At 36.9% G+C, this 12744-nt stretch overlaps 1 protein-coding gene across 5 annotated transcripts in view; it reads left to right on the forward strand.

The window, feature by feature from the left end:
• The window catches only part of GRB14 (growth factor receptor bound protein 14), a 117227-nt gene extending 105162 nt beyond the window's left edge, over positions 1 to 12065 (forward strand). For all 5 annotated transcript variants that reach the window (XM_058715107.1, XM_058715108.1, XM_058715109.1 and 2 more), the window contains 6 exons: positions 2439 to 2519; positions 7197 to 7313; positions 7405 to 7477; positions 7642 to 7729; positions 9916 to 10009; positions 11340 to 12065. In XM_058715107.1, coding sequence (XP_058571090.1) covers positions 2439 to 2519; positions 7197 to 7313; positions 7405 to 7477; positions 7642 to 7729; positions 9916 to 10009; positions 11340 to 11486 — 600 coding nt within the window. In that variant the 3' untranslated portion in view covers positions 11487 to 12065. The remainder of the gene's footprint in view (positions 1 to 2438; positions 2520 to 7196; positions 7314 to 7404; positions 7478 to 7641; positions 7730 to 9915; positions 10010 to 11339) is intronic.
• Positions 12066 to 12744: the final 679 nt, after the last annotated feature.

Below are 12744 nucleotides of genomic sequence, written 5' to 3' on the forward strand. Positions count from 1 at the left end.
TGGTTTCCCCTGGCAGCTTGTCGTCAGTGGGTACCTGTTTTATCCCCCTGGCTGGTGCACCTGAACTCACTTGGTGTTAAAGGTGTCTTTTGATTTTTCTCCTTTGGCTGTCTGTTGTATTTCCAGATTATCATTGGACTTCGTTGGAAGCGCAGGGAGACATGAGTCTGTATGCTGATCGGACTGAAAGGGCCCCTGATTTTCCTTACATGCTACTTACTAGATACTGCCTCCTCCAAGAATTTGGCCTCCTAATTTTATTTTCCTTTCTTTTTTTTTCATATACACATGTAAACTGTTAATGTGGTGTCAGAGGAAGATCCTCCTATTCTCTTTGGATAAGTTCCAGTTAAATATAGATTCATAGAAAATCTGAGAATTGCTCATGTACAGTGTCCTAGTTACATGTTATATTCTTCCCTTCCCTTCAACTAGAACTCTGTCAGCTTCTAACATATTTTGGTCCCTTATCTGCCCCTTTGTAGGACAGGGACATGTTAAGGTGACTCATGCCCTATCCCTCGGCCAGAGTTAAATGCCTACTAAAGACCAATAGCACAGAAGCAGCTACCTAACACTACAGGTACCAGGGATAATACATCTTTGAAGGAAACAGTCTTATTAGTAGATAGCTGGCTTTTCACTACAGATAAATAAAAGGCCACCAAGCAGCATGTGTGCACCTTGTGGAAATATTGGTTAGAAGTTATTGTATATTCTCCAAAATGAACTTGACTAGGGATTAGGCTCCTCTGTCTTCTTTTTACAGTTATGGTAGGTTTAGAGTTGATTTAAAGTAAATTTCATTAGGTTCCATTAATGTCAATCAAACTGTAAATTAAAAAATAATTTTTGTAAGTTGGGAAATAATTGGATAAAGAAATAATCATAGAGAATTTTAAGTGAATGTGGGTTTGTATTCATGTTAAAAGCAAAATCTTGGAAACAGAGACTCTCCAAGCCGCCCTCTGATTTCTGCCTAATTACCAAATATATCCAGTTTGCTGGAATTGCTGTTACAGAAATAGTCTTTAGTAGAGAAACAGTTCTGTTGGAATGTTTAAATGGAATTCATCCTAAGGGTGAGATTGGATTCCATGGTGTCTCCTCAATCTTTTATATAGGACCTATTTCCAAGTTCATCGCAAATCTGTGAAATGGAGAGAATTGTCGAGGGTAGCCAGAGAAAAGAAAAGAAAAGCCCTCTCTGTGCCATTGTAGTTTTGCTTTGTTTTGTTTTGTTTTAAAGAAAGTGGCGTAAATCTTAGGGGAGTACCTTCTAGCTTCAGATGGTGAACCCTCCAAGATGAATTTGGTTCTAGCAGTTGGCATACTTTTTTTTTTTCTTAACTAGGCTTTACACACAGTGCAGAGCCCAACATGGGCTTGAACTCAGGACCCTGAGGTCAAGAGTCAGCTGCTTGACTTACTGAGCCATCCAGGCACCCCATGGGAGTTAGCATTCTTTTTTTTTTTTTTTTAAGTTTATTTATTTTTGATAGAGAGCGTGCAAGCGAGGGAGGGGCAGAGAGAGAGGGAGGCAGAGAATCCCAAGCAGGCTCCACACTGTCAGCTCAGAGCCCAGTGCGGGGCTTGCACCCACGAACCCTGAGATCATGACCCAAGCTAAAATCAAGAGTTGTGTGCTTAACCAACTGAGCCACCCAGGAGTCATGGCAGCTAGCATTCTTAATGTTTCTTAAACTAGTATTCTACTTACAGCCCAGACCCACTTTCTAATCTAATCGTGTAGCCTGGCAGCCGAGTCTTACAGTGCTACCTCCTGAAAATAAAGATGCCGTGGTTCTGCCACTTACATTGTATTTTGTGACCGTTTGTGTGAGATCAGCCTGATTCACCACCATTTTGATTTCCCTGAATTTAGAGCCAGAAATGAAACAATGTGATAAGAGTTTTGTTACTAGAGGATGCTACAGTGTCAAGAATCTTTAACATAGAGCCAAGTTTATAGATTTGCCAGAGAGATGATATAATTTGTCAATCAGTCATTGAAGAGTTATGGTGAATTTTACCCTGTTTTGCTTACGATGCCTGTAAGGTTTTCAGAGTCCTTGTTTCATAAAGTGGCATCCTTCCCAAGTGAGCTTTCTTATCATTAGGTGATATACTCCTCCAATGCTTTTGGCACCAGGGTGCTAAGAATAATGAGTAAGAATGTCCGTTTCAGATTTTTATACTGCTGAACTAGATAGACTTTAAGTGTGGGTTCAAGTAAAAAACACTTGTCTTTTTAATGTATCATTGTAGGGCACTAGAAGCTTACCTTTCAAAGTTATGGTTGCTTTACTATTTGTTGTAAGGAAAGCTTATAATTTTTATTTTTCATATTGATTATTTATAATTAAAGTATTGAATTTTCATCAGTTGCCCATGTAGTAAAAGTGATGGGAATGCATTTTTATTTATTTGTTCTGCAGTATGGCATGCAGCTGTACCAGAATTACATGCATCCATATCAAGGTAGAAGTGGCTGCAGTTCTCAGAGTATATCACCCATGGTAAGGACCATATTTATTAATCTATATATTTTATATTTACATTCTGTTCACTTGCAATTCTATTGCGTTATAGATGTGCATTGCAGTACACTTACACTGTAAGTCCTTTTGGTTAAGTAAAGTAACGACACCATCTAACATAATGTTATATGGAATTATTTATTCTTGGATTTCACATGATTGCAGCCTATGTGATCAAATCACAGCAGTCCAGTATCACAAAGTATTCAATTAAAATAGATTGTTATATGTTAAAGAAAATTGAAAGAGTTATGTGAGTCATTCTGTGTCATTACAACATTGGAGGATTACATTTTGATATGATTTATAGAATATTTTCCTTGAGACTGTAGATGTTTCTTTAATTATTGATTTTCATCGTGGGTTTATTTATTTATTTTAATATTAATTCTGGAATTGTCACAGCAGCCTAGTATAAAGCTGCCAGTAGTTTGGAATTTTAAATGCTAAAGTACACACAGGTGAGCTCTTTTGCCATTCTGGCTTTCTAACAACAACATTTTTAAGGTCTACGTCCTTGAAAAGCAAACTGCTCTTCAGGAAACCCAAAAACTGCTAACCAAAATGTAGGTCTTGCATTACATAAAGTCTAACACTACTTCTCAGATTTATGCTAAATGCAACTTGAATATTTACTTGCAGATACACACAGACACATCCATTCCCTTCTTTAGAACCGAATTTTAACTTACTGTGCCTTAACACACGAAATTTATTTCTGAACTTAAAAGTTTACGTTCTACTATTTTTGCTCTTGCTCCTTAATATTGAGTATATTAGGAATTCGGGTGTATGTGCCTGTGTTACAAATCAGCTAACATACTGCATTTCCACATAGGTTAAAAATCTGCTCCTCATAACTGTGACCAAGGAAGGCACATTTCCCCACATGTAATGTAGCAGATGAAATGCTCAATTCTAGGAATGAGGCATGAAATAATGTTGATTACTAAGTCTGATAGACTAATATGGAAAAAAACTCCTATCTGTGGTTACGTTGCTTTTCGTTATGGAAGAGTAACTTTTCATCTTTGTGTCAGATCACTTTTAAGCCCTAAAATAAGAAACTAAAGACTGTAATGAATTTTTATAACAGCAGTTGCTTTAGGTGAATATTTTTATAGTTTGTCAGCTTACCTTCATCTTTCAATCCACATATATAGAAAGAATAATGGATTTTATGATCTTAATCCTTTTCTAAGTCCTTCTAAATTTCTTTTAGTATCTAAAGATTTTAGGATGAGCACATTAATAGCAGCCATGCATTTGGAGGCAGTTGCTTAGTGTCTGTTAATCATAGGGAAAAATTGTCATAAACAAAGCATTTTCCAGTCTCATCATGGTGATTAGCATCATAAGCATGGCATTACTCTTGCCTCTGTCCATTGAAAGTGGGCCTGTTGCTGATCCATATTTACACGACAGCTTGGTTAGTATAACTTTGCTTCTTCAACACAGTGTGTAGGAAAAGACACTTCTTGAGTGAATCTGGCTGGAGATAGGGATTTTGTAGGAGGCCTGTGTAGCGAGGACCTATCTGTCCTGTATGGCAGTTATCAAGATCAGAGAGAATAGCACTTGAGAATTATACCTCCGTTCTTCTTAACTTACATAAAGGAAACTGAGATGTTTGGGGAGGTATTTGTGTTTACTTTGATGTCTATACAGAATCCCACCTTTCTAGGTTATCATGGAAGAATCAATGACCTCTATAATGACTGTCAGTGCCCCTCACCTGCCTCTGTTGGTTTTTATCCAGGCACTATCTTCAGTGAGCAACACAGAAAACCGAGTATACTTGAATTATATTGTTAAAGGAACACTATTCTTAACTTCTCCAGGGATACGTTTTGAGAAGGGAAGTAAGAAAAAAATTTCTCCTACTGTAATGAACATCATAGCTGTATATAGCACATAATAGCCACCCCTATCAGCTTTTGAAATGAGCATCACCAGCAGATATTTCAGGCAGCCAAATATATTTGGTCCTTTTCAGCACAAAGATTCATTTAAAGGAGGATCTGTTAGTATGGCCCTGATTGGAGAGATGAGATGGGGAAAACTGGTCTACTCAAGTCCTTATTAGTCCTTACTCTTGACCCTGAGCTAGACATTGAAAAGTGAGTTTCTTCCCTCTATCTTCCACCCTGTGGTACATAAATGACCCTGGAAAGAGCCTATCTGTCACTGCATTTACATTGAGCTGCCTTTGTGACCTTGTTTGAGTCACTCGTGTCCTGCAGTATAAAATAAGGGGGGCAATTGCATAATTTCAGGAATTGGTTGCATCTCTGATGCCCTATGAGTCTGTATGAAGCAGAGGAGAGAATGGTATCAGGGAATTCTGTGCTCTCTTGCTAAGGACTCTGCTGCAGGTTTATCGACATCTTCCAAATAGGGTGACAGAGAGTGTGGCTACTAGTTGCCACCTGCGTAAACTCCCTGAAAAACATTTTCTGTCTCAGGCTGACTAGGTGTGACTGGATCCGATCTCAAAGTGTGGCCTGCATAATCCAGGGTGTACCCAGGCCTCTTCTTTCTTGCAGAAAGAGGTATGTCATTAAAATCATGGACCCTTTTTCAGGGCTTTCCCAGTTTATTCCACCAGAAGAAAGAGCTAGAAAAAAGGGACAAATATTTGAGAAATACACTGATTCTGAATGTTATCAACATTGCTTTCTTACGTGAAAGAAATTGAGCTGAAAATGACCTTTTGAGTTCAAGTCAGAATCTGCTTCACTTCTATTTCTTTGTCCACCAAAGGTAAACTATTAATTTTTCATCCACCACCTGCTATTCAGTAGAACACATTTGCTATATTCCTGTGTTTTCCCTAGTGTAGTCATTGTAGCAAATGAAAATATTTATTTGTATTGTAGACTCCCTACTAATGTCAAGTAATTATGGAACATGGGATCTTGTTTTACATTTCATCCTATTGTATTGTAGGAAAAAAAAACACAAGAACAGGAACAACTGGTTATGTTTATTTTTCTTTCCTAACAGTATTTTTATGTTATCAGGACCTTGTGATTACAGAGCCCATCTTGGCACATGAAGTAGAGATATTGTAAGGATAAAGCTATCATTATGATTGAGATTAGTTACTCTGTGGTGTGGGCAGGTGGAGGCTTTTCATTAATGTCAGCAAAGCAGAAGTGTATCCGACTGGTCTACAGCCCGGCACAGAAGATCACGGGGTGAGAAGGGCAAAGTAAGGTGTGACAGCAGATAGAGATTACAGAGACGGCATCTGTCTGGAAAGAGCAGCTGTCAGTTACAAAGACTCCTGGAACAAATGAAAGATTGCATGCCGGATCTCTAGAAATAAAGATGAACCGTAATAAGATTGTGGACCACTACAGCAGGGTTGGAAGAGGAAATAGCAAATGCTAATGAAGTGAGATGTATGATGCGGTGATAAGTGAGGCCCCCATTGTTTTGTGTGGACCAGGTTTTCTTGCAAGCATACATTTGACTACCGTCTTTTAGATGAAGCTAGGAAGGGCCGGATCCATGTGCGGAGTTAGAAAAAGGCCTTACGCCACGAGTCTCCAGAGGCACACTGGCTCTTCCTTTACTATTAGAACTCGATTTTTTTGTCTCGCTCCTCTGTTAACGAGGGGGAGTCAGTGTTAAACATTGTCCATGCTGTTCTTGAATGTTTTTTCCCCTTTGGGAGAGTTTGAATTCTTAGCAAACTGACGGAGACTCTTGATCATTGTCTCGTGTTAGGATGACCGACTTGGGATGGCAAGCTTGTTTAAAAGCTGGTTGCAGAGTAGAGCCCTCACCAAACAAAGAGTAAAACTAAAGTCCAGGTTTGGGATAGTTTATTTTCACCTTCAGAGAATATGAAAACAAAAAGCAATGGCCAGGGGAAGACTTCATTGTTCATTTAAATTATGTTTGTTTGGAGATGTCTTCCTTGTACGTCAGTTCTTCTTTAGTCAGACTGATTTTTGCAGGTCTCATTTTTCCGTGTTCATCCTCACGAGATGGAAAATGTTCATGTATTAAATCATAAAAATTTTGATATGGAATTACCGGAGTCATTATTCCACTAAATTTTATTTTCTAAGTAAGATGAACCTTGATGTGATACACTTTTAAGATACGTATTGTATTTTGTTCCATTATAAAATGAGTACTGTTTCTTTCTCAGATACCTTTGTCCACTGTGACTTATAAAACAGCTGCTTCATCAGCAGATAGGGTTGACATTTAAATGATAATGACGAATCTCCAATCATAACAGAGATTAGTTCTGAAGTGGTGGGTCTTTTAGCCACAGGAAGAGTTACTCCTTTCGAAATTGGTGTTCTCAAGAGAATATCCAGAAACAGGGTTTTACCAGAGAATTTGCCAGAGAATGGGAAGAGAGAAGGTTCTTTTAAGAGAAAGTCATGCTAACTTTGAAAGCTTTTAATCTCTTTACTCAACATTTAATTCAGTGATCTTAACAAATAACTATGTAATTTATTTAACCAAAATACTTCACAGCACCATTTTATATTAAATATGTACTTTTAACTTTTTAATTTCTTGCCAGCCACCTTTGGATTCACATTCTAGAGTGGAAACATATTGCCAGCAAAGCACTGAAAGATAACTTTCAAAGATAATTTAATGTTAAAAAAATGTGTTTTTTCCCAGAGAAGTATATCAGAGAATTCTCTAGTAGCAATGGACTTCTCAGGCCAGAAAAGCAGAGTTATAGAAAATCCCACGGAAGCCCTTTCAGTCGCTGTTGAAGAAGGACTCGCTTGGAGGGTACAAATAACTTCACATTCTTCAAAAGTATTTATGATCCGAGTTTGTCTTACCTGAAAAGTTGAAATCTGTTTTCCCTTTCCTTGTGCAGAAAAAAGGATGCTTACGCCTGGCCACTCATGGTAGCCCTACTGCCTCTTCCCAGAGCTCTGCCACAAACATGGGTATGTCTGTGCCTGTTCACTGGGACTGAATGAATGGCTGGGTGGACGTGCACATGGGTGAGGGGACTGAGTGGCCGTGGTGGAAAGTGTATGTAATTAAATTATGAGGATTTCAAACACAGCTCTGTATCCCCCCCCCCCCCCCCGCCATTGTATTTCTTCAGCCATCCACCGGTCGCAGCCGTGGTTTCACCACAAAATTTCTAGAGATGAAGCACAGCGATTGATTATTCAGCAAGGACTTGTGGATGGGTAGGTTTGACTTAGAATGGTAGTGACTGTGATCCCTCTTATGATTGGTAATTACTTAGTTAATACACATAGTTTTGACTTCAGCATATCATAAAACAGAAGTGATTCTGTTCTGTAGGGGTGGTTACCGTTGTATCTGAGCAGTTATCTATACAAAACCTATTATGTCATGCGTGCTTATATCTGTGCATCAACGAACAGATAAGTGAATAGGATGCTCTGCCAGTTAACTAATGATCACTAATATTACCCATTTTGTGCCAACACCAGTATCTCAGTTAAAACTGAACTTGTTCTTAGGGGTCAACGTTTTGATTTGAACATGTAATAGGATTCCAAAGTATGATTTGTGTCATGACATTATCTTACATGTTATATATGTTTTTAAGTTTGACGCAGAGTATATGAACTCTTTTTTGTATATTTTGACTGCTTGTTTTATTTTTTTTCTCTCTGTGTACATTCCTATTTTCTCCAAGTTCTAACAACTTAAAGTAGTGTAAACCTATGAGAAGAGGATTTCTCTTAACTGTTTCTCATGTCATTTTTGGGTGGGGTACCATGGAAGATACAAGAGAAATGTAAATTGTATTATGAAATATTTACACTCTGAAGCATTTTCTTTTTCTCCAATCGCTGAGTATTTCAAATACTTCCTGTAATGCTGGCAAAATTCTCTTTTCAAATGCAGTACAAATCAAGGGGGTTGTATTGAGGTTTGGACTAGAAATGAAACCAGCATCAATTTAAACAAGTGCTTGATGGGGCCTTTTATCTTCAAGGGTTGGCTTAAGATGATGACAAGATTTCAAGGTGATTTAATACCGACATTTGGATAAAAATGCATCTTCACATGGAAGATTATTAATAGCAAGTCAGCATTTCACTAGACTCTAAATAAGAGAAGATTTTAATATACTTCTCTATGTGGAGCACAGTCGTTTTAGATATAAATTTGAGCAATCAGCAGAATTACAATCCGATGAGACCAAGAAGAGAAATAATTCACAAAGAATCATTAAACTGTTTTGAAGGATTATAATTTCCCTACTTTCGGAGCCTAGTTTTTTATAAATTTTATGAAATAAATGCATAAAGAATGATACTATCTTTATCTTATTTTTTAAATCTTTAATGAAACATGGGGGGTGGGGTACATCCTTTGGAAAGATGTGATGATGCCAGGCAGTCCACTAGATGGTAGCGGTGATCCGCTCGGGAATGGAGAAAGAATTACAGCTTGATTTACCAGTGAAACTCCCTTTTGTCCCATCTCCCAGTGATGTAATGTCGGAATCTCACACAGTACAAATGGAATGGATAATCTCATCAGACATCTGTGATGGCTCAAATTTGGCTGCCTCTTTGCCCAGGCACAGTGAGATTAGTATTGGAGTCACCAGTGGGGATTGTTTGCACAATCTGTTTGCCAACAATTAACACAAAGCTGGTTTTGCACAGTATCACCAGTAAATAAGAATCCACGCCTAGCAGCATTTGCTCTTAGGCCATTAGGCCACGTCTTGTTTTTTCTAGCTTGACATTATAGAGGCTTTTCTGCTGCATTCTTGATGATTGAAGTGTATGTTGTTTGGGTGTTTCTTTTACTCAAAACATTTTGCTCAACATTTAATAAATGATTTCAGGATTGATTTTCTAGAATATATGCATTTCTCACTTTCTGTTGTGTATGTAACAGTAGGAACCAGAATCAAAAGAAAAAGGGGGATCAGTGTTGAAGAGGGGTTCAAAATGATTTCCTTCTAAATAATTTTCTCTTTTCAGGGACTAACATAACCCAGAAGTTACAGTAATAATATGCTAATGCCCCATTCTCTGCACAAAGGTGTTATGTGTGAATACCCAGTTCCTCCAATGGAAAAAGAACGTAGCACTAACTTTTGATGCCAATGTAGCATTATATTGCTTATTGTGAGCAAACAACCTGACAAATGCACTGTGTATTTATCCTATTAGAATTGCATTAGCACTGATGACAGTTTTACAGCACAAGATTATGTTATACCAGATTGTTTACCATGTTGGATAATCCCATCATTGAATACACAGTAAAGGAAAACTCTGGCTACATTTATAAATATATTTTCTAGATTTGTTGCATGCTCTATTTTTATGAAATACATGAGTAAAGTAGAAACATATTGAAATTCCTTCTCTCTCCTTAGAGTTTTCTTGGTGCGGGATAGTCAGAGTAACCCCAAAACTTTCGTACTGTCAATGAGTCATGGACAAAAAATAAAGCATTTTCAAATTATACCAGTAAGTAATTTGTGATTTCACATTTGTATATTAGAGATGACCTTAATGCATAAGCTTTTGGAAACTTTGGTTTTCTTTGGATCTTTTATTAAATATAACCAGGGAGCTTGTGCTTTGACTAGACTTAAGTTTGGCAGAAATGGTTTTATGAGCCTGAATTAATATAAGAAATACAGGAATTGTAAAAATTAAATTTCCCTTTTTCCATGAAATATGATTTACCAATATTGCATGGACCCCATGCCACCTATTGTTAAAAGGCCACTAGAGATTCTTTCTGAATTGTACCAGTGGTTCTTTAAAAACCATTATTTTTAAACCCTTTCTGCTTTCTTATCTCAAACATGGCTTTTTTTGTTATTGTTGTTGTTTTGTTTTTGTAGTTTTGCTTTTAATCATTATGGATAGGTACACAGGTGCTGCAGAACTGGAGAACATTTAAACTATTCTTAGCACATTTAAAATTTTTCTGTAATTCTGCTTCTGAGTAGCACACTTCACTTTGGGATTTTTGTTGCTTCTGTTGATGCCGTGTGTGTGTGTGTGTGTGTGTGTGCTCGCGTGCATGTGTATATGCATGTGATCTATATGTTGGAAACAGGTAGTGTGGAGTAGAGATTCAGTCTACTTTCAGGAACATTTTACCTAAGATTGCTAAGTTGCTAGTATTTCCTTTTGAATGGCCTCTTTTTGGAATTATCCAAATTCCATATGAAGTGTCTTCCCAACTTCACTGTCCTTGGGTGAGTATGAATTGTTTAATGTCACAAGACCTCTTTAATTTAATGTTTAATGTCACTGCCAGAGGAGGAGGAGGAGGAGGAGGAGGAGGAGGAGGAGGAGGAAGAGAAGAAGCAGCTGTCATTCCATTCACATAATGTTTGATTGCTTCAGAATCAATTTACTGGTAGAAATTATATGAATATTTGCTTCTAGATAATAGATGAAGCTGTTAGGTAGACAACATTCAGGTATGGAAATTAATTTCTGTCGATGAGAGCATTAAAATCTTGTGTTTACTTTTGCACCGAATAGTGCAGACTTCTCACTGTTGATTCACAATAGTCGTATTATTCTAACTATAGAACGTTAGGAGAACTTGAGGTGTAGAAAGTAGAGCAGCCACGCTCTGGATCCTAGGGTCAGATGACATTTCTTTTAAATACAAGTGAAGTTACAAACAGAAAGCACATCATAACATTCTTTTCATTAACCTTTAGTTTCATCCACTTTTCCATTTTAGTATAAAAAGACACAGTGTGCAATAGAATATGATTGCCCTTGAGGGTATTTTGCCCATCTTACCAGTCTGCTGTTTTCCCTCCTGTAGGTGGAAGACGATGGTGAATTGTTCCACACTCTGGATGATGGCCACACGAGATTTACAGACCTAATCCAGCTGGTGGAGTTCTATCAACTCAATAAGGGCGTTCTTCCTTGCAAGTTGAAACATTATTGTGCTAGGATTGCTCTTTAGCCAAACCAGAAGTGACTTGTTAAACTGTTGAAGAAAAAGGACTCACGACACAAAAAAATAAAAATAAAAGAGAAAGAAAGAAAGAAAGAAAGAAAGAAAGAAAGAAAGAAAGAAAGAAAGAAAGAAAGAAAAGGCAAGGAAAGACCATAAATAAGGGAGAAAACATTGCCATGGTGAAAAGAATCTATTTCACCTACAAGTTACAAAAAATAGCTGTGCATTGCAGATAAGTAAAGATTTGAATTGACATTACATTTATCATCTAAAATTCATTAGTTAAAATTAAACCTCAGAAAAAATGATTTGGTGTGTTCTTGTGTGATTTTACATAACTATAGTATTTTCGTCAAATATGCATATTTTAAACATCTTTCTGTCCTCATTTATTAGAGTAGCATTTGAATTCTTAAACACAAAGTATGAAAAAACTGAGAGGGTTCAGAATGAATTATTTGCAGACTGAATTTCAATTACACTACTTTTTTTTGTAACTTCAGAAGAATGATAAAATCTTGAGCTATCAATTGAAAGAAACTACCCACAACTTGTTAATAAAACTAAAAAGTATTTTGAATTATATATTTTCTGAGTTTATTGTAACCTTAAAATCAAATCATATTTTCAAGTATCGGCTTAAAATTATTTTGAAGTATGTTGGTTTTTCAGGATGACTTTTATTAGGTTTTTAAATCATTAACTATCCTATAATACTTAACACTGGTATTGTACCTATTAGTGGCACATTATTGATTGTGTTTTATTTCATTCACTTAAATACTAACTGGAGCTATCTTTTTAAAGAAAATGATCAGGATATGGAAGGGATTTATATAATTAGCACATGCTTTTGTGGCCTGTCATCAGATCTGGTGAGATCAAAGATTCAAAATCTATAAAGATCCTAATAGGCAAATTCGTCCTATTCTCTGTCTGCTCTCTTTTCAGTTGGCAACATCATTATGGAAACCAAAGACTTTGGAAACTTGAAACACTTACCTCCCTTATCGCCTCTCTGAGGCCATCTGGGAAGTTTTTGTTGGGATTCTGTGATTCTTTTCTTCCCACTTTTTGTGGATGGCTATTCATTGTTCACGAAAAGAAAAGAAAAGAAAAACACCAAGTTAAAATCATTCAAAATGTGCCATCTCCTCTGATCCTATAACAACACTGTAAGAAAGTTAGGATGATTGTTTTAAAACATTTCAAAAATGCATACTTTGGTTTTAAATATAGGCTATATATTTTTGGCAACAAAGCA

Source organism: Neofelis nebulosa, chromosome 2, assembly GCF_028018385.1.
Source record: "Neofelis nebulosa isolate mNeoNeb1 chromosome 2, mNeoNeb1.pri, whole genome shotgun sequence".
Lineage (NCBI taxonomy): Eukaryota > Metazoa > Chordata > Mammalia > Carnivora > Felidae > Neofelis > Neofelis nebulosa.